Source organism: Myxine glutinosa, chromosome 1, assembly GCF_964187855.1.
Source record: "Myxine glutinosa chromosome 1, kmMyxGlut1.1, whole genome shotgun sequence".
Taxonomy (NCBI): Eukaryota; Metazoa; Chordata; class Myxini; order Myxiniformes; family Myxinidae; genus Myxine; species Myxine glutinosa.
Window position 1 is genome coordinate 95,121,456 of NC_136261.1, and position 27,588 is coordinate 95,149,043.

At 55.5% G+C, this 27,588-nt stretch overlaps 1 protein-coding gene across 1 annotated transcript in view; it reads left to right on the top strand.

The window, feature by feature from the left end:
* Positions 1-27,588, top strand: part of LOC137426526 (sister chromatid cohesion protein PDS5 homolog B) — a 253,471-nt gene that overhangs the window by 221,811 nt on the left and 4,072 nt on the right. Inside the window, exon 28 of the mRNA XM_078774894.1 lies at positions 18,687-18,809. Within this exon, the coding sequence (XP_078631020.1) occupies positions 18,687-18,809 (123 nt within the window). The remainder of the gene's footprint in view (positions 1-18,686; positions 18,810-27,588) is intronic.

The window sequence follows — 27,588 nt, forward strand, 5'->3', positions numbered from 1 at the left end:
GCAAGGGGGGAGATTTGAAAGGGATGGGTGATGGGGAGGATTTGGAGGGGAGGGGTGAGATTGGATTTTGAAAAGTGTACGATTCATGGGAAAATTGCTTTCATGGAATTTGAAAAGTGCTTTCATGGGATATCCCGTCATTCACACTGTGAACAGCTTCACTGGGATATCCCACCATTCACACTGTTAACAGCTTCAAGAGATATTCCACCAGCTGCATAACACGTCATCCCCACGAGTAACTGAACAGAATGAAAACACTCCACAGTATCTACTGGTACAATTAGCTGTCTCCTTTTTCCCCATTGAAACAATGGCACGGCATGCGTTCACGGAATTTCATCGACATTTACGGATTTTGCTTCGCCATTCGCGGTCGAAGAAGAAATGCGGGCAAGGGGGTTAACAAGGGGAGATGCAGAAAATAGGTCAAAATGGAGAACATTGTCATGGGGACCGCAAGGCTAACCCCCGCTCTTGCAGTGAAAATGGCCTTAAAATGCCTGTTGTATTCGCAGTTTATTCCTCGACATTCGGGGATTTTCGCGATTCGGGAACCAATCCCCCCTTTTTCCATTGAAACAATGCCCCGCCATTTGCTGTTTCGCAATTCGCGGCACTTTCCAGGAACATATCCTCTGCGAATAACGGGGTCGACTTGTACTTTGAAATGGGTGAAGGGGCTGTGACCAGGGGATGGGGGGGGGGGGGGGAGGGGTCGAGGAGGGGGAGTGACCATTCTCCCATGTCCTTTTTCTAAATGCTGTGCATTTACTGTAACATGTCTGACAATCGGTCACTATTTGCTTTGCTGCCATGGGAACAAAGGTAGTAATGGCCTGGCTTTAAAATAAGTTATTAAAGCGCGGCGTTACGCGCGCTGCTTGTGAGCAAGGAGGAAGCGGACAAGCGGTAACATATAAACGTCTTTATTGTAAGACTACACTGTAACACTCCACTCCTCCGGGCTGGTCGCCCGGTGTATATCATGAGGCCACGCCTACCCCTCGGGCGTGGCCACCGCCCACTTGGTGCGTGGAATGATGTCACCACGCCAGTGGGCTTTTGTGTCCGCCACACGCGCCCCCCCAGAATTCCCGCGCACCTGGAGGGCCAGTTTGTGGGGCAGTCGAATGACCCGGCCGAAGCGCCCCCTGGCGATCGGCGGCGTCCGGGGTGCAGGGATACCAGTTGGGATGCCCCTGGCTGCCCCTGGGATGGGTGCAGGACCGGGGGGCGCCATGGCGGCGGGGCTGGGCGGTGCCGGGGGTCTGCCCGCAGGAGGGCGGCCCCGACGTGGGGGTCGGGCCACTGGCGGTGGATGGTCCACATCGAGGTGGGCCGGCTTGAGGCGGTCTACCGAAACGCGGTCAGGAGTACCGCCGATGTCCAGGGTGAAGTGCTTCGCCCCGGTCTCCAGCACGCGGAAAGGCCCGTCGTACGGGGGCCGCAGTGGTGTCCGATGGGCATCGTGGCGGACGAAGACGTACTCCGCCGTGCGAAGCTCCGGGGCGACGTGCGTCGGTGGGTGCCCGTGGCATGCCGTTGGCACCGGGGCGAACCTCTGGGCGGTCTCTTGCAGAGCGGAGCGCTGCTGTGCCGCGGACCATGGTGCCGTGGAGTCGGGGAGGAACTCGCCCGGCACCCGCAGCGGTTGCCCGAAGACCAACTCCGCCGCGGATGCGCGCAGGTCCTCCTTGGGCGCCGTCCGGAGGCCCAGCAGGACCCAGGGGAGCCTGTCGACCCAGCCGCCGTCGCGGAGGGTGGCCCGGAGCGTGGCCTTCAATGAGCGGTGAAATCGCTCACACAGGCCGTTAGCCTGGGGGTGGTAGGCCGTGGTTCGGTGCAGCAGGACCCCGAGCCCCTGCGCAACCGCCCCCCAGAGCTCCGAGGTGAACTGGGGGCCGCGGTCGGATGAGATGTCTGAGGGGGCGCCGAACCGGGCGACCCAGGTGGCGATGAAAGCCTGCGCGACATCGGCCGCCGTTGTCGACGCCAAGGGCACGGCCTCCGGCCACCGGGTGGTGCGGTCCACCATGGTGAGGACGTGGGTGAAACCCCGCGAGGGGGGCAGAGGTCCCACCAGGTCCACGTGGACGTGGTCAAACCGGCGTTCCGGCACCGTGAACGGGGCCAACGGGGCCTGGGTGTGCCGGTGCACCTTGGCGCGCTGGCACGCGAGGCATGTCCTGGCCCAGCCGCGGACGGCCTTCCGGAGGCCATGCCAGACGAACTTGTCGGCGATCAGCCTTTGGGAGGCCCTCGCGCCCGGGTGGGACAGGCCGTGGATGGCGTCAAACACCTGGCGCTGCCAGCCCGCGGGCACAATGGGGCGAGGACGCCCGAGGGAGACGTCGCACAAGAGGGCCGCGCCCGTGCCGTCGAACGGCACCTCGGTGACGCGGAGGCCCGTGACGGCGGTCCGCAAGGCCTGGACGTCGGGGTCAGCGGCCTGGTCCGCTGCCATCCGGGCATAGTCGATGCCGAGGTGGACTGCGTGGGCGACGGCCCGGGAAAGGCAATCCGCAACCGGGTTGTCCTTCCCCGCGACGTGCTGGATGTCCGTCGTGTACTCGGACACGGCCGAGAGGTGACGCTGCTGCCGGGCCGACCACGGTTCGGTGACCTTGCCCATCGCGAAGATCAGCGGCTTGTGGTCGACGAAGGCAGTGAACGCCCGGCCCTCGAGCAGATGGCGGAAGTGCCTGACCGCCAAGTGAAGTCCGAGCAAGTCGCGGTCGAAGGTACTGTAACGGCGTTCGGGCGGGCGAAGCTGCCGGCTAAAGAACGCCAGCGGTTGCCAAGCTCCACGCACCCATTGCTCGTGCACTGCGCCCACCGCGTAGTCCGAGGCATCGGTGGTGAGGGCGATCGGTGCATCGGGCGCCGGGTGCGCGAGCATGGTGGCGTTAGCCAAAGCGAGCTTCGCGCCCGTGAACGCCGTGTCCATCTGCTCGGTCCAGGTAACGTCGCCTTTGCCCGGCTTACCTCGGAGAGCTTCGTGCAGGGGGCGCAGGAGCTGGGCGATACGGGGCAGGAACCGATGGTAAAAGTTCACCATGCCCAGGAACTCCTGCAGCCCTCTGATCGTGCGGGGGCGCGGAAACCCCTTCACCGCCTCCACCTTGGCCGGCAGGGGGACGGCTCCGTGCCTGGTGACACGGTGCCCCAGAAAATCGATTGTGGCGGCGCCGAACCGGCACTTTGCGGGGTTCACAATCAGGCCATGCTGGCCCAGGCGTTCGAAGAGCGTGCGGAGGTGGCGTAGGTGCTCTTCGCGGGACGCGCTGGCGACGAGGATATCATCCAGGTAGACGTAGACAAAATCCAAGTCGCGCAGGACGCTGTCCATCAGTCGCTGGAACGCCTGAGCCGCATTCTTCAGACCGAAGGGCATGCGCAGGAACTCGAAGAGTCCGAATGGCGTGATGACCGCCGTCTTCGGGACGTCCTCCGGCCTGACGGGGACCTGATGGTAGCCGCGTATGAGGTCCACCTTCGAGAAGAAGGACCTGCCCGCCAAACGGGCGGAAAAGTCCTGAATGTGGGGGACGGGGTAGCGGTCGGGAGTCGTGGCGTCATTGAGACGGCGATAGTCCCCGCACGGTCGCCATCCCCCGCCGGGCTTCGGCACGATGTGCAGCGGCGACGCCCAAGCGCTCTCTGAGCGCCGAACGATGCCGAGTCGCTCCAGGGTAGCGAACTCCGCTTTTGCCACCGCCAGCTTCGTCGGCTCGAGGCGGCGTGCCCGGGCGTAGACCGGTGGCCCGACGGTGGGGATGTGATGGGCCACCCCGTGCTTGACGGCCCCCGCCGAGAAGGTGGGCCGCGTGAGGGCTGGGAAGCCGGCGAGGAGGCGGGTGAATGCGTCCGCTGCCGGAAGCGTACAGACCAACGTGGCCGGAACCGAATCGTTCGGCAAGCCGCTTGGCAAGCCGCTCGTTGAGCTTGGCAACGCACATGCGAGCGAGCTGAACGTCTCGGCCTGGACAAGCCGTCTGCGCTTGACGTCGACCAGGAGCCCATTAGCGCACAGGAAGTCCGCGCCAAGCAGTGCCTTGGGCACGTCGGCGGTGACGAACGTCCATCGGAAAACCTGCCCTCCAAACCGCAGAGAGAGGCAGCGTTTTCCGTACGTACGGATGGGCGTCCCGTTCGCGGCAAGCAGCGCGGGGCCCCCACCCGCGGCGTGCTTGTCTGACGTGCCGGCGGGAATGACACTCACCTGTGCTCCCGTGTCGCACAGGTAACGGCGCCCGGAGAAGGTGTCCGTTATGAACAGCAGGCTGCTCGAACGGCCGGCGCTCATCGCCACAATTGAGCGCCGGCCCGGGCGTTTCCCGACCCGTTGAAGGAGCACGGCGGATGACACCGCCGAGCTTCGTTGCCGAACTTGGCGTGGAACCAGCACCAGGTGGTGGAGCTGGAGGAGCGCGGCTGGCTCCGCCAGGCCGGTGGAGTCGACGGGTTTCCCCGCGGTGGCGGTTTTCGCCGCGGCGGTGGGCGGGGCGTGGCGGCGTTCACGAGGTGCGTATCAGCATGCTGCTGAACCACAGCGTGCTGTAGAAGATGATGCTGTGGAACATCAGCGTGCTGTAGAAGATGATGCTGTGGAACATCAGCGTGCTGTAGAAGATGATGCTGTGGAACATCAGCGTCGAAGGCCGTGACGGCCACGCCAACGCTCGCCCGCGTGTCCGAAGCGGCGAAGTACTTGTCCGCCTCGGCCGCCAATGCTCGGGGTTCCGTTAGCCCGGTCCCGGCCAACGCGAGGCGAACCTGCGCTGGAAGTTGGCGACGGAAAAGCGCCCGGAATAGCGAACCGGGGGCTTCGTCGCCCAACAGTGACAGCATATGGTCCATTCGGACCGACGGGCGCGTCTCACCGAGCTCGGGGAGATCCAGGAGGCGGTCGGCCCGTGCGTCGTCCGTGAGGCTGAACGTGGCTAGGAGTAGCCGCTTGAGTGCCTCGTACTTGTGGCCGTCCGGTGGGTGGCGAAGGACGGACACAACTCGAGCGGCCGTGCCGGGCCCGAGGGAGGCGACGACGTGGCAGTAGCGCGTGTCATCGCCGGTGAGGTGCCGAAGCTGAAATTGGGCTTCGGCCTGGACGAACCAGACTTCGGCCTGAGCCTCCCAAAATTCCGGAAGTTTGACGAAGGCGGCCATGGCGATGGCGTCGCGTGTGGAAGGATCGCTCCGGCAGATCCAACGTCGAGGGTCACCAGTAAAGCGCGGCGTTACGCGCGCTGCTTGTGAGCAAGGAGGAAGCGGACAAGCGGTAACGTATAAACGTCTTTATTGTAAGACTACACTGTAACACTCCACTCCTCCGGGCTGGTCGCCCGGTGTATATCATGAGGCCACGCCTACCCCTCGGGCGTGGCCACCGCCCACTTGGTGCGTGGAATGATGTCACCACGCCAGTGGGCTTTTGTGTCCGCCACATTATTATGCTTATTTGAAAATTTTCAAATCAGATACTTGCAATCCTTTCAGTAGTGGACCTAACTATTATTGACGTCACACTGTTTATGTTAAAAACTCTAATACAGACTTAAATTCCCAGTAAAATCGCAATATTTTATGAACATTTTAATCTCATCATTCATTATGCTATGATAACTTTCAATATCATGTTATTATTTTCGCAAGAACTTAGAAATTGACACAATTGGCATTTAACAACATCTGTGATCTTAGGAAGTGGAAGTACGCAAGCCAAATCACACATTTTTCTGTATTTCATTAACAAATCATCTTTGCAGATCATCTGACTGGTTGTCAGCAATCAGTGAACTCGGTAAAATAGCACCATTGATATATCTTTTAAAACAAGTCTGTAGTCTGCCATATTGAAACAAATGGACACTGGCTGTATCCCACAATCTCTTGTGTTAAGCATATTGTGATGTAATTACGTCTGGGAGCCATTCAATGCTTCGTTGGGGAAATACCAGTAACTGTCCCAAGTCCCCTCTTACATCACGGCCATCATGCAAGCAATCTATCCAACTTTTAGTGAGGAATTACTTATTACCCTGCGCTCGCGAAGTGAAAGCAGGAGGCCAAACTTTGCAGTCAGAATCGCATACCCGTGACGAACAAAAAAGGTCAGGGAGCATGACGTCATGCGTCACATGATTTCGGAGTTATGACGTTTTTAAGCATTAACTTTTAAAACCTAGCTCCTCCCTCATTTTTTATCCTATCGAGGGGAAACTTCACAGATGTGTTCAGCATATCAGTCTACTAAAATGATCTTTTGGAATTTGCGATAGGTGACATGGTTTGGCAGATATAAATAATTAAACGAATATATTTAAAAATTTATAACTCTTGAACCGCTTCATTGATCGATGTGAAACGTTATATTATAGTAGAGGTAATGAAGTGTAACAAGTGTGAAAAATTTCAAGATGATTGGATGTACGGTCTGGAAGCTAGAAGTTGTTATTGCGTGAAGAAGAAGTCTTCTAGAGTGTGCATGGAATTAATTATCACACTGCACATGACGAGCAGGCAAAGTACGAAGCGTTCTCACGGGGTCATTTTGACCTCAAATAAAATTCTGATTTCAGATTTGTCAATCGCTGAGGTATATTAACACAGGACCAAAACAGATTTGGCAAAATTCCAACGATTTTTGACGAAAATATAGCATTCGTGTCTGCATTTCAGTAAAGTAAAGTGTGTGCCTTGTCAGCCATATGGGGTATAGGTGTTGTTAACGATGACATCATTGGTGCCATAATTATGACGTCATAATTTGACAGGGACGCTTAGTCTGATCAGTTTGAAATTTATTGAGCATGATCCAAGCAACAATTATTTAGAGAGTATAAATTTATGATTTCATCGCTCACGTGGTTTGGCAGCCATATTGCATCAAAAAAAAGTAACGTTCAAAAATAGAAGTTGGCTCACACCAAGTTGACTGCGCAGGGTAAGTATTCTATGAATACCATCTAGTTGTTAGTGGCAGTCATGACAACTTGTATATCAAAACTGCTTTGGTATTTACAATTTTTACACACTTTTATTTAGCTTCATCCAAACTTTGTTCCATTTCAAATCTTTTGAGCCATTCGTTTTCTAGGTTCCATACGTCCTGGAGAGCTTAAATTTGGCCCACGGTCCTCTTTTCTGATGCATTTTCATATATCAAAAAATAATTTTTAAAATATTGTTACAGACACGACTTTGATGTTATGGTGGGCCGAGCGGAATGGCCGCCGTGTCCGCACAAATTACCCGATTATACTCGAACGTTGCCGAGTCGCGCTACGCTAAATCAATGAAGGAAAAGGACACAACGGCTGGGATTAAAATGACACGACACCAAGGGTTCAGTTCTCAAGACCTCCGGAGGAGGTTATATTAGGGCGGAAGGTCAGATTACAACGACAAGAGGGACAGCATAGAAAGGCAGGCACTTAGTTACACTCTTATATTAGCCCCGACAGACGACAGATAAACGGGACAAAAACTGACTCACACGGGGATTGATGGCAAGGAAAGGCGGGTTTGTCGATGGCCAGCACAAGGTGCACCTTGTGCTCAGGGACAGGATAGCGCGGCCCAAAAGATGCAGGAGGTCTCTCAGCGCTCGGAGGTAGTGACTTCTCTTTCCAAGCTGGGGGCGCATCTCACGTCACATCCGGTAAGTCGCTGCGTATATCCGGCGGGGAGTGACACGCCCTCGGCTCGTTAGCTCCGCCCCAGATGGAATCGGTCCGCCCTTCTTATTGGGTGCGGGGGGGTTACCAGGCTCCGCCCTTGACGAGGAGCTGACAGCCAGCCCCTTCGTGGTAACCCCGTGGAGCGCATGGGTAATGGCGGCTAACCGAGCCGGAGTGAGGACGCACACTCCCCGCGCGCGCCGTTGTTGTAGTTGTTGTAGTTGTTGTTGTAGTTGTTGTTTGGGGAAGAAGATGGGAGGAGGTATGGGAAGGTCCTAAACTCACTACTGGTGCCATATAATCACATTCTGGTGCAACGAAGAGTCAGAATTAATGGAAACGAGTCCTTAACTGACATAGACTAAGAATAACTAGCAAGATGTCCGAAAGTTGTCTACGTGAGATGCGGTGGACCTGGGCACGACATTTAATGGGGGAAAAAGGGGAAGGTCGGTTCTACAGAGTGTTATTTACAGGCAATGGGACTAGGGAATGGGGGATTGGGGATAGTTGGGGAGTATTGGGGAAATAGGGGAATATTTACAAGCGGATCTGGAGGCCAAATGCCATATCCGCAACATTGCACCCTTCTCTACCCTCGGGGCGTCCCGACCCGATAAATTTTTACCTATTTTAGTGTGGCACTCAGATGTAGTTCCCTCTATTATTAACTCTACCCTGAGTGCGACAGTTTTACAGATATTCACAAATGAGTAAATATGTCCCCCTGCGACGTTGCACCCTTCTCCTCACAGAAACACACCCACAGGATAACCGAATCCGGAAAGAATTCGCAAACTAAACATACAGCCGGTAGGGAGCATTATTTACAAGACTACGCTGATATTTACACTACGATCCAGGACCTGTTTTTGGAGGAACACATGCAGATGTTATGCATAGAGAGAGCACGCATGCCAGCATCGATACACCAACCCACGAGTGCTCTGTGGCCTACGGCCTTTAATAATGTGCAGAGCACCCCTTCCCAGCACCAAAAGCACCACCCCATCACACAGTCAGCACCATCCGGTGCACCAATAAAGTGTTTATAAATCACCGGTGGTGTCGCAGCCGGCCGATGTTCTGCCGCTGGTCTTGCCTTCGTGTGGTGCACTTGGTGTTCTTGCCTCTTTCAAAAAAATAAAGAAAGGCGCCAACCGCGTCCATTTCTCTATTGTGGCCGTCAGGGGGCCAACTGTTAGTGGTTCACCTTGTATGGCATAGGTGCCACGTTGACCCATAGGTCCATCCATGGGTGGTGCTTGGCCGCAAAAGAACTGCGGTCCATGGTGGGTGGCCACAAACATTGCGGTCCATATGGTGTATCGATCCAGGCAGCAAGCACCGAAAGTGCAGGCCCACAACTGCGTAGCCAGCACCTCTCTCTCCTCTCTCTCTGCCCCAAAGCCAGATCCTCGGAGGTGGGAGACAAAAGAAGCAGACAAGTGAGTAAGGTGGTAAGGGCGCAAAAGTGCACGCAACACAAGGTAATGCACACTAGGGGCACATGGGAACCAGGTGAGACAGGTACGTTCCTACCGTACGCTCCCCCCCCCCCCCCCCCCCCCACCAGGTAACCTACATGGCCCCTCCCTTACCCCTTACTGTATCCACACAACACAACACTACCCATAAACATCTATTTTACAAATCAACAAACGTCCCTACTGTCTTCCCCGTTCCTCCCATAAACCAAATTCGTCTTCTCTCCCTCCTAACCAATCAAATTTGCCATTTTCAACTTTCATCAAAATTTGCCATCTCCAACTCAACATCATAATTTGCTATCACCAATTCATCATCAGTCCCTCCTAGGGAGGGAGAGATGGAATCACCCCAATGTCTCATCCACGTCGTGATGCGTCTCACAAATCCACAGCAATCTCATTTCCTGCAACAAAACAAAGAAAACACAGGTGTGGAGTCATCATCACCACAGGTAAGTGGCTGCGTATGGTGCGACAGGTTCATCAATCCTAACTATTTCCTAAATGACTTTAACAACTTTACACTACCCGGGGTCTTTCTCCGGCCAAACCATTGGCCCTCTTACACTATGGGTTCTAAAAACCAATTCCCATTGGCCAAACTGTGGTGCTTTTCAATTTGGGGTCTCACTCCCCCGATTCATCTCCCGGTGCCCTCGCACAATTTCTGGGCTGCGACGTGAAGCTCTCCTAGCCGGTCTACCCACCTGCACACCTCCACCACTGCAGTTGCCTCCGAGCTTACCTGCTCCTTACCCTAACCTAACTACCTGGGGAAGGCCCTCTGGCGCTCTCCCCACTCGGTGCCCTCTCTGGCACTGGGCTACCCGGGTCCGTCCTCCGGATCCTCAGGCCCCATCCACAACTCTACCGGCTCCCAGAGCCCACCTGCGGCCTCACCTGGCCGACATCCTCACAGTGGTGGAGTGCCCAACCAACTACACACACTAACAGGCTACACGCCCAGCCATTTCCACGACACTAATGCACCCATTCACAATACCATTCTGCAACCGCACCACAAATGCCAATATCCAACCACAATTTACCTATACCCTCTACCTAACACTTACACTACCCGCCCCGGGTACTCGTGAAAGGGGTCCACGCTTCCCCCATCCACACCTTCGCACCATGCACACCACTCCGTACCACTTACTCCAACTCTCTCCACACACCTGTACTTGCACACCTGTGCTCTCACACCTGGTGCCCCCTGCACCCTTCTCTCCCCCAAGCGCATTCGCGCTGATCCACAACACTCATTACTCACACACTGCTCCACACACCTGTCCAGTTGCACACCTGTGCAATCACACCTGTTCCATTCTCACACACACGGCATCATCTCAGCTAACTACTCCCTTCTGAAACTTGCGCTTCCCAGTCGTCCCTTTAAACTATTGCGCTCCCTCGTCATTATCATCCACACTAAACTACCTGCGTCCCCACTACAGGTATCAGTCACTAACTAAACTTAACGTCACCTAATGTCAATCTCTTCTAGATCCCTAACAATATAACCTAACCCACCCGGGCTAGTTTTCACTGCCATACACCCCATAAGCTATTGCTCCTTTGCCCCCACTATGGGAAGGGTGGCAAGGATGCCACCCTTACCCACTGGGCCCATCGCTCCTCAATCCCCCAGTCCTCTGGCACTAATAAGCCCCCCTTATTCAGAGGTACTGGGTCCCGCCTCGGCATCTAAAGCCGAGGCAATCCACGGGGGCGCCTGCTCGCCGGTGTAAGGTCTTATCCGGTCGGCGTGGACGATCCGAGGGAGGGCTCGTGGCCCCATTTTGATCTTAATGACCACGTCACAGATTTGCGACAGGACGACTCCTGGGCCTTGCCAGGGGGAGGTGAGCTTTGGGCACCTTCCCTTCCGCCTCCGGGGATTAAAGAACCAAATCTTCATCCCCGGAGCGTATTGACTCCCCTGGCTCCGGTCGTTGTACCTGCGCTTCATCTTTTCCCCCGCCAGATGGAGTTGGCGGCGGGCGAAGGCATGGACTAGCTCCATGCCTTCCTCTAGGTGACGTGCGTACCCCTCCCTCGGCGGGTTAACCACTGTGTCTGGCACGGGACCGCATAGCAAGTCGGCGGGAGCCCGTAACTCCCGCCCATACATAAGCAACGCTGGACTGCATGCGGTGGCCCCGTGCTGGCTGGTTCGGTAGGCCATAAGCAAATAAGGGAGATGTTCGTCCCAGTCATCCTGACGGGTGGCGGTGAACAGTGCCAGTTGTTGGATTAATGTTCTGTTGAACCGTTCCACCATCCCGTCAGATTGTGGCCGCAAGGGCGTGGTTCTTGTTTTCCGAATTGACAGGAGACTGCACACATCTTTTAGCAATTTGCTCTCAAAATTTCGTCCCTGGTCGGTGTGCAACTCCTGTGGAATCCCATGCCGGCACACAAATCCTTCCACGAAGGCCTGCGCTACCACCCCTGCTTCTTGGTTGGGGAGGGCATAGGCCTCCGGCCACTTGGTGAAGTAGTCCATCACAACGAGGATGTACTTATTACCTAGGCGGGTGCGGGGCAGCGGTCCTAGAATATCCATAGCCACCCGCTCAAGGGGGGCCCCCACCTGATGTAATTGAAGGGGGGCCCTCATCCTCCGTGCTGGTCCCTTTTTGGCAGAACAGGCGTCGCATCTCCGACACCAGTCCTGTATGTCGCGCCCCATATTCACCCAATAGAACCTCCGGCGGACCCGAGATATTGTCTTTGTCCTGCCCAAATGGCCGCCGGAGCGGGTACCATGCACCTGTTGCAATATGACGTTCTTGAATTTGTCAGGGACTATCACCAGCCAGGAAGTTCTATCAGAGGGAACCTCCACCCACTTGCGATACAAGATGTTGCCTTTCAATTCCAGGGTCTGCCACTGAGCCCAATACGCCTTTGTTTGCGCCCCGAGGGGGGTGACCTCTTCCCCCTTTGGTCTTTGCCCCAATTTGACCCATTGGAACACTGGCCCCAGAACAGGATCCTCCTGCTGGGCCGTGCTCCAAGCCAACTCTCCAAATTCTTCGTCCGCGGTTAGTGGCAAAATTGGCCCTCTCACCCGGGTTGCCCGGACAACGAGGGTCGGGTCCGAATCGCCCAATTGTTCCCTCTCCTCGTGTCTCGCACAAAATTTGCAGTTTTCCCCCAGACAAGGACGCCGAGAGAGTGCGTCCGCATTACCATGGGCCTTCCCGGCCCTATGGGCCACATCAAAATCGTACTGCTGGAACTTTTCCAACCACCTTGCAATTTGGCCCTCTGGTTCCTTGAACCGAAGGAGCCATTGCAAGGAGGAATGGTCAGTTCTAACCAAAAATTTCCGCCCGTACAAGTACGGGTGGAAATGGTTCATGGCAGCCAGCATAGCCAATAACTCTTTGCGAGTCACGCAATAATTTCGCTCGGGCCTACTTAAGGCCCGACTATAATAACCAATCACTCTCTCCACGCCCTCCTGTGTCTGGGACAAAACTGCGCCCAATCCTTCCTGGCTCGCATCCGTGTCCAGGGTAAATGCCCCGTTGCTAGTGGGGTAAGCTAGAAGGGGTGCGGATGTTAGACACCCCTTCAATTTTTGGAAGGCCTCGTGGCACTCCCGTGTCCAATTAAATCGCGTCCCCTTCTCCGTAAGCCGGTGGAGGGGACGGGCCAACTCCGCAAATTTCGCCACAAAGCGCCGGTAGTAGGAGCAGAGTCCCAAAAATCCCCGCACCTCCTTGATGGTACGTGGTGCGGGCCACTCCTCTACCGCTTTAATTTTGTCTGGGTCCGTTTTTACCCCCTCGCGGCCGATCACGTGACCTAGATAGGCCACCTCTCTTGCAAACAAAGTGCACTTACTCGGGTTCAGCTTCAACCCTGCCTGTCTGAGGCACCCGAACACCTGGTCCAAATTAGCTACTGCCTGGGGGAACGTTTGGGCATGTACCAGGACATCATCCAGGTACACCAGGCATGACTGCCATGGCATGCCGCCTAGTACATGCTCCATCAATCTTTCAAAGGTGGCGGGGGCGTTACACAAACCAAACGGCATCACAGTAAACTGATACAGTCCCTTACCTGTGGAAAATGCCGTTTTCTCCTTCCCTGCCCTATCCATCTCCACCTGCCAATACCCACTCTTGAGGTCCAAAGTCGAGAACCAATTTGAGCCCGCAACGGCATCGAGGGTGTCATCAATCCTTGGCAGGGGATATGAGTCCTTGAGTGTCACGTTGTTTAGCTGGCGATAGTCCACGCAGAACCGCGTGGTCCCATCCTTCTTTTTGACCAGCACAACAGGTGACATCCAAGGACTTCCCGAGGGCTCGATCACGCCTGCGTCGAGCATTTTTTCAACCTGCTCGTCAGCTTCCGCCCTCTTGCTCCAAGGGAGCCGTCGGGCGGCCTGACGAATAGGCCGGGCCTCACCGGTGTGGATCTGATGTTTCACCAGGCCCGTACGTCCAATATCCTCGGTGGACAGGGAGAAGAGGTCCAAATGGGACCCAACCAGTTTGTGTAAGGCCTCCCTCTGGGTACCTCCCAACTCTACGCTACTACGATTTACCATCTCGCAAATGGGATCGGGCCAATTCCTACTTGTTATTGAAGGCTCCCCCCGGGGTCGGCTCGGCTGGACGTTCTCGCCCCTCACTGTCGCGACTTCCTCAACTGGGGTGCAGCCAGCTACCCTCGTGCCCCTTACTATAGTGCGTGGTTCTGTACTTATATTTATTACTCGGACGGCCACTACCGGTCCGTCCGTTTTTACAAGGGTGCGGCCCACGATTAAACCCGGTATGGACTGCGCTGCCACCGGTTCGACCAGGCCGCAGGACTCCTGCCATGTTGGGCGAGCTGCCCACCGGGCCGGCACTATCGCCTCGGCCCTTGGGGGGATGGTCACGGCCTCGGAAGCCTCCAGCTCCGCTCTCTCGGCCGTGCTCACTCCCCCTAACGGCAGCTCTTCTACTCCCACCTGCAGGATCCCCCGGCACAAGTCGATTTTACAGCCGCTGGCAGTCAACAGGTCCAACCCTATTAAACATGGGTCGCACACCTCCGCCACCCAAACATCTATCTCCCTCCTTACCGACCCTAACTTGAGGGTCACAGAACCACGCCCTATGATCGGGGCCGTTACCCCGGTAGCAAGCTGCAAACTATAATTTTGCAGGCGCTGGATCTTATCCCAGCCACCTGCGCTCGAATCAAGGACCACAGGGCTGATGATCGTGGCGCTAGCTCCTGTGTCCACTACGGCGTCTACCCCCACGCCGGCAATTTTGCATCTAATTGTCAGGCTACCGGTTCCAATTTGGCCACAATAAATGACCTGTCGCGTCAATGAGGGCTCTCCTCCATCCTCTGCTGCCGAACACCGCCCTACGTGCCCGACACCTTCTAGTTTCCCGGGGTCTGGCGGGGGGGTGTCTGGGGTCGGCTACCCCGCTCCCCCCTGGGCGGAGTTGAGGACCTCAACCGCCGGGGATCATCCCGGCGCGCGGCTCGACAGTGCCGCGCCAGGTGACCCAGACGGTTGCAGGTATAGCACCTCACCTGATAAGGTGCTTGCCTCCGGAATTCCAAATTTCCCCCCCTGTAGGTCCGAATTGGATTACCCGCTCGTGGTCCACCGCGGGCCACCTCCGGGGCCGCCTGCCATGGTCCAGGTCCCGCCAGGCGCTGGTCCACCAGCCTCCGGACCATGCCCGCCAGGTCAGGACCCACGTCGGGGGCGGGCCCCCTAAGGGGTCCGCCCTCCATCGGGGGTCCCACCTGGCGGACCGCCATTGCGAGACGCTCGCCCCCCCCGGGCCAGGGGCCTCGCTGCTTCCCAACGGGCCGCAGCGTCAGCCGCCTGGCTCAGAGTCTGCGGGCGCCACATGGCGAGCTGTTGCCGGAGCTCAATGTCCGGGAGGGCCTGGATAAAATGGTCCAGCGCCAGGCTTTCCCGGGAATCCGCTGCCATGCTAGCATGTGCGATCCCCACTGCGCGGCGAATGTCGTGGGCAAGTTCCCCGATGGCTTCCTGGGGCTTGCGCTTTCGCAGCGCGAGCTGAGCTTTAACAAGCTCGCTCTGCTGTTCTATGCCGAATCGATTAATTAGGGCGTCGCGGAGGGCTGGCAGGGTGAGAGCACCCGCCGGTAATGCCGTCAGCACCTCCGCCGCCGCGCCGCGCAATGCGGCCACCAGGTGTACTCCACCTTCGTCCTCACCCCAACCGTTGCCCTTACACACACAGTCGAACTGCGCCAGGTACGCGCGTAGATCACTCTTGCCGTCATACGGCGCGAGTGGGACCTTGTGGGACCACCTCGCATGCGAGTCGTTGCCCGCCTGCCGGACCCCGTGCGTCGCCCCTTGCGGGGTCAGCGCGGGGCCGAACCGGCCGGGCCCCCACAGTACATTACCCCCAAGGGGCTCTCGTGCCTCCCCGGTCCCTCCAACAACTACCCCTGTTGGTGTCGATGCATGGGTCACACCTCCGCAACCCGCTACCCATTCCATACCACCACAACCTTGCTCACTCACACCTTGCACCTCTCGTTCCATACCCTCCGGACCAGCCATACACCTCACTCGTGGCCTCTCACGAACATCCGGGTCTATCTCGACCCCCAAGCTTATTAAATCACCTGGCGCATCATACGCACGACCATATTGGTCACCACTTACACCGGGTCCTCTTTCTCTTCGCTTCTCCTCCATCACCTGCGAATCCCTCATCCGGTTTATGAGCACATCATCACGATCCGAACACAGACTTTGGACCAATTCTTTTACTTCCTCCTTTATCTCTTTCTTATCCTCTCTCCGTCGCTTCTTAATTTCGCTCACCCCTTCTTCCACTTCTTCTAATTTCTGCTTCACCTCCTTCATCTCTTCGTGCGCCCCTTTAAGCTCTTCCTCTAACTCCACTTTATTTTTTTCTATGTGCTCCCGCACCTCCCGCTCTTTAACCTCCATCACCTCTACCACCTTGTCCATTTTCCTCGTCAGGTCCTCATGTACCGTCTGACACTCTTTTTTAATTACCCCTACGTCCTTTTTCATCTCCTTCTGTGTCGATTTTAAACCCTCTATTACCGCTGTGTTCTTCTTTACCTGGTCCCCCAACTCCTTTTGTCCCACTGTCAGTTGTTCTACTCCCAGCGTCAACTCCTCTATACCACTTTGCAATTTTACAGTCCCCTTTCTCACCTCCTTCTCCATGCGCTCCTTACAGTGCCTCACCTCCTCGCGCACTCCTCCGACCTCCTCACTCACTCCTCTTCTGATCTCCTCTCCCATCACTTGCATCTCCTGCCCAGATGCCACCCTCATCTGCTCCATTTCCTCCCTGTGAGCATCCAGTTTGGTTTCTACCCCCATTCTGACCCCCTCTATCTGCTGCCCCATTTGTTTAACTTCCCTTTCCGCTTGGTCCCTCATGTCCCTCAATTTGCCTTCCATACTGTTTTCTAACCCCTCTAACCCCTTTTGCATCCCTTCCATTTGATTCTCTTGAGCGGCCATTCTGTTTTCTACCCCCATTAACCCCTCCTGTATTTCCCCTAATCTATCGTCTAATTTCCCAAATTTCTTGTCTAATCCCTTAAAATTATTGTCTAATCCCTTAAAATTATTGTCTAATCCCTCACCAGTACCCCTCGCTTCGTCCCTCATTACCCCCATTTGGTTTCCCATTACCCCCAATTGCTCACTCTGAGCATCCATCCGGTTCCCCAACCGCTCACTATCAGCCCTCATTTCCTCCCTCATTTGCTCGCTATTCTGGGCCATAAGGGCCTTCATTTGTATGAAAAAAGGTCCAAATTTACCAGCGGCACTACTACGGTCGCGGGCGTGGGCGCCGTGGCCATGTGCGAGGCGCTATTTCGCGCGTCTGCTACCCTCGCTGCTTCGCTCTCCTCACGTCCCTCAATTTGGTCCTGGACCGACCCTGCCTCACTCTCCTCTACCGGAACCCAGCTGTCTTGATCCGCCATAGCGCGACTTTCAAAATTCGGGTTTTTATTTTCGTAAAACAAATTCAAATTTCGCCGTTATAATTTCGAGCGCGGAAAAAACGCGCTCCGGATCGAATTTTTCTTCCCAACACCAAAATGTTACCCTAATGGTACACTTGGTGTTCCAAAATTTGGGCTAAATGAATTTAGTCCCAGGTTCGAATCCGACACTCCTGACACCAATTGTTACAGACACGACTTTGATGTTATGGTGGGCCGAGCGGAATGGCCGCCGTGTCCGCACAAATTACCCGATTATACTCGAACGTTGCCGAGTCGCGCTACGCTAAATCAATGAAGGAAAAGGACACAACGGCTGGGATTAAAATGACACGACACCAAGGGTTCAGTTCTCAAGACCTCCGGAGGAGGTTATATTAGGGCGGAAGGTCAGATTACAACGACAAGAGGGACAGCATAGAAAGGCAGGCACTTAGTTACACTCTTATATTAGCCCCGACAGACGACAGATAAACGGGACAAAAACTGACTCACACGGGGATTGATGGCAAGGAAAGGCGGGTTTGTCGATGGCCAGCACAAGGTGCACCTTGTGCTCAGGGACAGGATAGCGCGGCCCAAAAGATGCAGGAGGTCTCTCAGCGCTCGGAGGTAGTGACTTCTCTTTCCAAGCTGGGGGCGCATCTCACGTCACATCCGGTAAGTCGCTGCGTATATCCGGCGGGGAGTGACACGCCCTCGGCTCGTTAGCTCCGCCCCAGATGGAATCGGTCCGCCCTTCTTATTGGGTGTGGGGGGGTTACCAGGCTCCGCCCTTGACGAGGAGCTGACAGCCAGCCCCTTCGTGGTAACCCCGTGGAGCGCATGGGTAATGGCGGCTAACCGAGCCGGAGTGAGGACGCACACTCCCCGCGCGCGCCGTTGTTGTAGTTGTTGTTGTAGTTGTTGTTTGGGGAAGAAGATGGGAGGAGGTATGGGAAGGTCCTAAACTCACTACTGGTGCCATATAATCACATTCTGGTGCAACGAAGAGTCAGAATTAATGGAAACGAGTCCTTAACTGACATAGACTAAGAATAACTAGCAAGATGTCCGAAAGTTGTCTACGTGAGATGCGGTGGACCTGGGCACGACATTTAATGGGGGAAAAAGGGGAAGGTCGGTTCTACAGAGTGTTATTTACAGGCAATGGGACTAGGGAATGGGGGATTGGGGATAGTTGGGGAGTATTGGGGAAATAGGGGAATATTTACAAGCGGATCTGGAGGCCAAATGCCATATCCGCAACAATATTAAAATATTAAAATAAAATTAAAAGGTTTAAAACTTTTTAAAATAAGTGTGTAGCTTTAAAACATGTTTTTTCGTTTACTTGTTGATCTTCATGTTTATTTTGAAAGCAAAATTTTGACGTTACCTGTACGTTAACTGCCTATCAATAAAATTGTTTAAGCCTCCAATCCTTTGACCTTTAACCAATATGCTCTTTTTGTTATCTTACCACTTCCTTTTTCCCCTCTTTTTTTTCCTCTACCAGAAGTTACACAAAGTGTGTGACATTGCTGTGACACTCATCACCACTCACAGTCATGCTCATATTGCCCAGCTTACTCTAAATCCTCATCTACCTACTAAACTGCTTTCTTTTGCCAGCATTCAGGTGAGACCATCAGAGTAAGCATTTCATCTAACTAGGGCATGCCCGTACTATATATATATCTAAAATTATATCCCCCCCCTCTATTTACATGAAATGGTTTGGTCCAAAGCGAACGGCTTGCGAGTACGGTGACAATCCCCCCCCTCTATTTACATGAAATGGTTTGGTCCAAAGCGAACGGCTTGCGAGTACGGTGACAATCCCCCCCCCCCCCCCCCCTCTATTTACATGAAATGGTTTGGTCCAAAGCGAACGGCTTGCGGAGTTTGGTAAAGAAATCGCCATAGCGTGCACAAACGCGCAGGAAAGCGAAAGAATCGCAAATTAGTTTTAATTAGTTTTAAAACAGTTTAACGCCAACATAGTTTGCCAACGTGAAATAAATGAATACGCTCTCAAATGTGCCGTCCGAGGCAGAGTCTGTTCGGCACGTTCGGCACACGTGATAGCTCGCTGCTCTCTGATTGGTTGAATCGTTTTTTGGACATAGCTCGGTAACTACTTGTCCGATTAATATGAAACCTTGAAAAGGCACATCCTCGGGTCCCCAGCAATATACCTGGCAAGTTTCAAGTATATCGGACCCGTGGTTGTCGAGAAACAGCGGTCACAGACAGACACACAGAGATTACTGGCATTATAGATAGAAGATAAACGCAGTGCAGTTGTATTCCCCACAACCTTTGCTTATTGCCTCCACCCACCGCAGGTGGACGGAAGTAATGTTTTCACCCCCTGTCTGCTTGTTTGTCTATCTGCCTGTTTGTGTACAGGGTATCTCAAAAAGTTATGGACAGATTCAGACGAAACTTGGTAGACAGGTTGGTTGTGTGACAAGGAAGAACTGATTCCATTTGGGTGATGATCCGAATCTGGATCTAGATACGATAATTTTTAATTTTTAAGTGATTCTTCACCATTGAGAGATGGGGCCAAAAACGATATACAGCATGATATCTCAAAAACCTGTGAACGAGTAATGCGAAAACTTGGTAGTAAAGCGCGGCGTTACGCGCGCTGCTTGCGAGCAAGGAGGAAGCGGACAAGCGGTAACTTATAAGCGTCTTTATTTCAGGAGCTCACTGTAACACTGGCGCGCTCCGGGCTGCGCGCCCGGTGTATATCATGAGGCCACGCCTACCCCTCGGGCGTGGCCACCGCCCACTTGGTGCGCGGAATGATGTCACCACGCCAGTGGGCTTTTGTGTCCGCCACACGCGCCCCCCCCAGAATTCCCGCGCACCTGGAGGGCCAGTTTGCGGGGCAGACGAATGACCCGGCCGAAGCGCCCCCTGGCGATCGGCGGCGTCCGGGGTGCAGGGATGCCAGGTGGGATGCCCCTGGCTGCCCCTGGGATGGGTGCAGGACTGGGGGGCGGCGGGGCTGGGCGGTGCCGGGGGTCCGCCCGCAGGGGGGCGGCCCCGACGTGGGGGTCGGGGCCACTGGCGGTGGATGGTCCACGTCGAGGTGGGCCGGCTTGAGGCGGTCTACCAAAACGCGGTCAGGAGTACCGCCGATGTCCAGGGTGAAGTGCTTCGCCCCGGTCTCCAGCACGCGGAAAGGCCCGTCGTACGGGGGCCGCAGTGGTGTCCGGTGGGCATCGTGGCGGACGAAGACGTACTCCGCCGTGCGAAGCTCCGGGGCGACGTGCGTCGGTGGGTGCCCGTGGCATGCCGTTGGCACCGGGGCGAACCTCTGGGCGGTCTCTTGCAGAGCGGAGCGCTGCTGTACCGCGGACCATGGTGCCGTGGAGTCGGGGAGGAACTCGCCCGGCACCCGCAGCGGTTGCCCGAAGACCAACTCCGCCGCGGATGCGCGCAGGTCCTCCTTGGGCGCCGTCCGGAGGCCCAGCAGGACCCAGGGGAGCCTGTCGACCCAGCCGCCGTCGCGGAGGGTGGCCCGGAGCGCGGCCTTCAATGAGCGGTGAAATCGCTCACACAGGCCGTTAGCCTGGGGGTGGTAGGCCGTGGTTCGGTGCAGCCGGACCCCGAGCCCCTGCGCGACTGCCCCCGAGAGCTCCGAGGTGAACTGGGGGCCGCGGTCGGACGAGATGTCTGAGGGGGCGCCGAACCGGGCGACCCAGGTGGCGATGAAAGCCTGCGCGACATCGGCCGCCGTTGTCGACGCCAAGGGCACGGCCTCCGGCCACCGGGTGGTGCGGTCCACCATGGTGAGGACGTAGGTGAAACCCCGCGAGGGGGGCAGAGGTCCCACCAGGTCCACGTGGACGTGGTCAAACCGGCGTTCCGGCACCGTGAACGGGGCCAACGGGGCCTGGGTGTGCCGGTGCACCTTGGCGTGCTGGCACGTGAGGCACGTCCTGGCCCAGCCGCGGACGGCCTTCCGGAGGCCATGCCAGACGAACTTGTCGGCGATCAGCCTTTGGGAGGCCCTCGCGCCCGGGTGGGACAGGCCGTGGATGGCGTCAAACACCTGGCGCTGCCAGCCCGCGGGCACGATGGGGCGAGGACGCCCGAGGGAGACGTCGCACAAGAGGGCCGCGCCCGCGCCGTCGAACGCCACCTCGGTGACGCGGAGGCCCGTGACGGCGGTCCGCAAGGCCTGGACGTCGGGGTCAGCGGCCTGGTCCGCTGCCATCCGGGCATAGTCGATGCCGAGGTGGACTGCGTGGGCGACGGCCCGGGAAAGGCAATCCGCCACCGGGTTGTCCTTCCCCGCGACGTGCTGGATGTCCGTCGTGTACTCGGACACGGCCGAGAGGTGACGCTGCTGCCGGGCCGACCACGGCTCGGTGACCTTGCCCATCGCGAAGATCAGCGGCTTGTGGTCGACGAAGGCAGTGAACGCACGGCCCTCGAGCAGATGGCGGAAGTGCCTGACCGCCAAGTGAAGCCCGAGCAACTCGCGGTCGAAGGTACTGTAACGGCGTTCGGGCGGGCGAAGCTGCCGGCTAAAGAACGCCAGCGGTTGCCAAGCTCCACGCACCCATTGCTCGTGCACCGTGCCCACCGCGTAGTCTGAGGCATCGGTGGTGAGGGCGAGCGGTGCATCGGGCGCCGGGTGCGCGAGCATGGTGGCGTTAGCCAAGGCGAGCTTCGCGCCCGTGAACGCCGTGTCCATCTGCTCGGTCCAGGTAACGTCGCCTTTGCCCGGCTTACCTCGGAGAGCTTCGTGCAGGGGGCGCAGGAGCTGGGCGATACGGGGCAGGAACCGATGGTAAAAGTTCACCATGCCCAGGAACTCCTGCAGCCCTCTGATCATGCGGGGGCGCGGAAACCCCTTCACCGCCTCCACCTTGGCCGGCAGGGGGACGGCTCCGTGCCTGGTGACACGGTGCCCCAGAAAATCGATTATGGTGGCGCCGAACCGGCACTTTGCGGGGTTCACAATCAGGCCATGCTGGCCCAGGCGTTCGAAGAGCGTCCGGAGGTGGCGTAGGTGCTCTTCGCGGGATGCGCTGGCGACGAGGATATCGTCCAGGTAGACGTAGACAAAATCCAAGTCACGCAGGACGCTGCCCATCAGTCGCTGGAACGCCTGAGCCGCATTCTTCAGACCGAAGGGCATGCGCAGGAACTCGAAGAGTCCGAATGGCGTGATGACCGCCATCTTCGGGACGTCCTCCGGCCTGACGGGGACCTGATGGTAACCGCGTATGAGGTCCACCTTCGAGAAGAAGGACATGCCCGCCAAACGGGTGGAAAAGTCCTGAATGTGGGGGACGGGGTAGCGGTCGGGAGTCGTGGCGTCATTGAGACGGCGATAGTCCCCGCACGGTCGCCATCCCCCGCCGGGCTTCGGCACGATGTGCAGCGGCGACGCCCAAGCGCTCTCTGAGCGCCGAACGATGCCGAGTCGCTCCAGGGTAGCGAACCCCGCTTTTGCCACCGCCAGCTTCGTCGGCTCGAGGCGGCGTGCCTGGGCGTAGACCGGTGGCCCGACGGTGGGGATGTGATGGGCCACCCCGTGCTTGACGGCCCCCGCCGAGAAGGTGGGCCGCGTGAGGGCCGGGAAGCCGGCGAGGAGGCGGGTGAATGCGTCCGCTGCCGGAAGCGTACAGACCAACGTGGCCGGAACCGACCGTTCGGCAAGCCGCTTGGCAAGCCGCTCGTTGAGCTGGGCAACGCACAAGCGAGCGAGCTGAACGTCTCGGCCTGGACAAGACGTCTGCGCTTGACGTCGACCAGGAGCCCATTAGCGCACAGGAAGTCCGCGCCAAGCAGTGCCATGGGCACGTCGGCGGTGACGAATGTCCATCGGAAAACCTGCCCTCCGAACCGCAGAGAGAGGCAGCGTTTTCCGTACGTACGGATGGGCGTCCCGTTCGCGGCAAGCAGCGCGGGGCCCCCACCCGCGGCGTGCTTGTCTGACGTGCCGGCGGGAACGACACTCACCTGCGCTCCCGTGTCGCACAGGTAACGGCGCCCGGAGAAGGTGTCCGTTATGAACAGCAGGCTGCTCGAACGGCCGGCGCTCATCGCCACTATTGAGCGCCGGCCCAGGCGTTTCCCGACCTGTTGAAGGAGCATGGCGGATGACACTGCCGAGCTTCGTGGCCGAACTTGGCGTGGAACCAGCACCAGGTGGTGGAGCTGGAGGAGCGCGGCTGGCTCCGCCAGGCCGGTGGAGTTGGCGGGTTTCCCCGCAGTGGCGGTTTTCGCCGCGGCGGTGGGCGGGGCGTGGCGGCGGTCACGAGGTGTGTATCAGCATGCTGCGTATGCTGTATAAGCTGATGCTGTGGATCAGCAGCATCAGCAGCAGCATCAGCAGCATCAGCCACGAGGGCCGTGACGGCCACGCCGACTCTCGCCCACGTGTCCGAAGCGGCGAAGTACTTGTCCGCCTCGGCTGCCAATGCTCGGGGTTCCGTTAGCCCGGTCCCGGCCAACGCGAGGCGAACCTGCGCTGGAAGTTGGCGACGGAAAAGCGCCCGGAATAGAGAACCGGGGGCTTCATCGCCCAACAGTGACAGCATATGGTCCATTCGGACCGACGGGCGCGTGTCACCGAGCTCGGGGAGATCCAGGAGGCGGTCGGCCCGTGCGTCGTCCGTGAGGCCGAACGTGGCTAGGAGTAGCCGCTTGAGTGCCTCGTACTTGTGGCCGTCCGGTGGGTGGCGAAGGACGGACACAACTCGAGCGGCCGTGCCGGGCCCGAGGGAGGCGACGACGTGGCAATAGCGCGTGTCATCGCCGGTGAGGCGCCGAAGCTGAAATTGGGCTTCGGCCTGGACGAACCAGACGTCGGCCTGAGCCTCCCAAAATTCGGGAAGTTTGATGAAGTTGGCCATGGCAATGGCGTCGCGTGTGGAAGGATCGCTCCGGCAGATCCAACGTCAAGGGGGTCACCAGTAAAGCGCGGCGTTACGCGCGCTGCTTGCGAGCAAGGAGGAAGCGGACAAGCGGTAACTTATAAGCGTCTTTATTTCAGGAGCTCACTGTAACACTGGCGCGCTCCGGGCTGCGCGCCTGGTGTATATCATGAGGCCACGCCTACCCCTCCGGCGTGGCCACCGCCCACTTGGTGCGCGGAATGATGTCACCACGCCAGTGGGCTTTTGTGTCCGCCACAGTAGATGAGTTGGTTTGGTGACGAGAACAAGCCGATTCAATTTTGGTTCAGGTCCGAATCCAGATCCAGATTCGGCATATCAGTGGGATACAAAAAGTAAACTGTTGAGTCTTGTGGAGTTATGCTCTCTACTGAGTGTCGTTCTGGTTACCCTCGCCAGAGGAGAGGGTATTGCATTTGAGTCTGTTTGTTTGTCTGTTTCTTTGTTTGTCTGTTTGTCCGCACAGAATAAATATGATTTTCTCTGCAACCGCTGGTCCGATCGACATGAAATTTTCACCATAGGTGCAACTCCACCTGTAGAATGTTGTAATGATAATTATGACATCATAGGTCACGTTGTTCGGCCGCCATCTTGGAAAAACTGAACAACTTTGCATCTCTATATCTCTGAAAGCGCTGAATAGAAAAAGTTGAGACATGGCTCATTGTAAAGAACTCTCCATGGGGAATAAAATATGTTAATGATGATGTCATAGGTGCCTCCATTATGACGTCATAATTCGACAAGTACAAAACTTCATCCGATCAAGATGAAATTCCTTGAGCATTATCTAGGAATAAATTAGTTTAGAAAACAAATAATGATGACGTCATCGGTCACGTGGTTCGGCCGCCATATTTGCTTTAACACAAAAGCCTTAAAAAACACTGAAAATACATTCTGGCAAGGGTTTGCAATCTCTGATTGCTCTTTTTCTAGTTATTAATGTATTCACCTTGTGTAGAAAGTTGAATGTTTTCATTAATTCACAAAGTATTTGTGTTCAGAACCTTCCTTGGCCCTACCCACCTAATCTAGCCAAAAAAGTCTGCCTCCCCTTGTTCACAAACAAGACTACATAGCCATTTTCCAATGTCTCCCTGTGCACTGCAATCTCCCATCTCTCTTCCACTATTTTTCCTTGCTCACATTGTCTTCCTGATTATTTTCACCATTGAATTCATACCAATCCATTGCGTTAAAACTTAATAAATATCGTAACATAAGCAGGACTCCAATGTTAGGCCATCCGGTCCGCGCCGGAAGTCTGTTAATTTTTCTGGGTCCCTCGGGACAACCAACAACAACCAACAACAACAACCAACAACAACCATGTAGTTGCTTCTCAATTGCAGGCACTTCAAACATACATTACATCTTTCCTCTCAAGATGGAAAAGTGCAGTGACCAAGTTATTGTTACACGAGCAAATAGTATGGATGCAAACCAATGCAGTAAGAAAAGTAGAAGCATAGATCGCTTGCAAAGTCCAACTTAGTCCAAAACCATAAACAACAGATCAAACTCGTAAATGCACATTACATGACAACAAATCAACTCCAACTCAGTGTTAGCAAACATCCAATATTGGTAAGCACAATATTTACAGTTCACTACAAGTCGAGTCTGTCTGGTCGACGACTGATACGACCACTTCGTGTCCGAGTTACGCACGGGGTAACTGAGCGAGATGTAGTCACTGGCTGGGGGACTGCTCTGCCAGGCTCATCCAGATATACAGAAGGTGCAGTATCACAAGTTGGAGGCTTCAGGTCTGACAAACAGCTTGAGCCATCATGGACCTCACTGGTAGCGTTATCAGTATCAACGAAAGATCGATCGAGGGCAGCACCCTCATTGGCTACACTGGTGCTCTTACATAAATGTCGACGGTTACGGCACGGCCCTCTCGACTTCTCTATTTGAACGTGGATATCTGGGACTAGACGTTCTAAGAATGATTCTGTGATCTTTACAGAATTTTTTCACAAGTTGCGAGTTGTACTTAGTCCCATTATCACTCCGTAGATTCTCCGGTAGACCATGTCGACTGAACTGTGCTTTCAGTCGCTCAAGAGTTGTACTACAGCGTAAATCCTTCACTTCATCCACCTCAATGAATCTGGAGTAATAGTAAACTGTTATCAGGTATGTCTTAGCATCAAACTGGAATAGATCTGTCCCAATTTCACTCCAAGGTAGATATGGTGTAGGAGTTAGTTTCAGGGGCTCAGCAGGCAGGGGATTTTGATAGTCTGCACACTTGGAACAGTTCTGAACAGTTTGCTCTATGTCCGCATTCATGGAGGGCCAGTTTAGAACCTCCCTAGCTCGTTGCTTGCACTTGACTATTCCGAGGTGTGATTCGTGAATCAGGTTCAGCATGCGGGGTCTCAGAATAGGTGGAACGACAATTTGCATGCCTTTGTATGGGATGCCATCCGTAACTGAAAGTTCACTCAGTATGGTCGAAGACAGGGTGATACATCTTGCCTGGTGTCTGGCCATCCATCAAGAATCATGCACTGTAACTGAGTGAGTTCTGACTGAGTAGCTTTTTGAAGATCCGCATACCTCTCGTCAGAGATAGATAGAAAGTCCAACATTGAAATATGCTCCAAGTTGTCCAGTTCCGAACGAGTATCTGGCGATAGGTCTAGAAAGGGTGTCTGGAAGCTGCATATCCTCCCCTCTTCTGTACCGAATGTTGAGATCATACCATTGCAGTCGTAGTAGCATGCTCTGTAGTCTCATTGGAGCAGACAGCAATGGCTTCCTGGCGATCATTTCCATAGGCTTATGGTCATTGTAGATGGTGACCGTTTTCCCAAATATATAAAAAGTGAAACTTCTTGCAGGCATGGACTATGGATAGCATCTCCTTCTCTATTTGTGCATACCGTGTCTCCGTCTCTGCTCAAGTCCTGGAACTGTATGCAATGGGTCGATTGTCCTGGATGAGATCTGCACCAAGGCCACTTCGGCTAGCATCATAGTGGATCTCGAATGGTTTGTTGACGTCGTAGTATGCAAGAACAGGCAGATGACAACAAAGTTCCTTCAGTCTCTCAAATTGTCTCACTTGAGCTGGTTGCCATTGATATTCAATGTCCGATTTCAACAGCTCTCGGAGTGGAGCTAACTCATCACTCAAATGAGGGATGAACTTTGACAGATACATGATAAATCCGACGAACCGTCTCACAGCTTCTTTATCGGTTGGAATCGGCATACTGTAAACTGCCTCTACTTTGGCCGGATCGGGAGATAATCCATCAGCAGACAGTACATGCCCTACGTACTGTACCCGTGACTGGCGGATTTTACACTTCTGCAGATTCAACTTCAGATTGTAATTTGTTGCTCTCGCGATGACCTTTTTCAGGATTCGATCATGCACCTCCACGTCTGGACCGGCTACAAGAATGTCATCCATGATTGTGAATGTTCCATCAATGCCTTCAATGATCTGGTCCATAATCC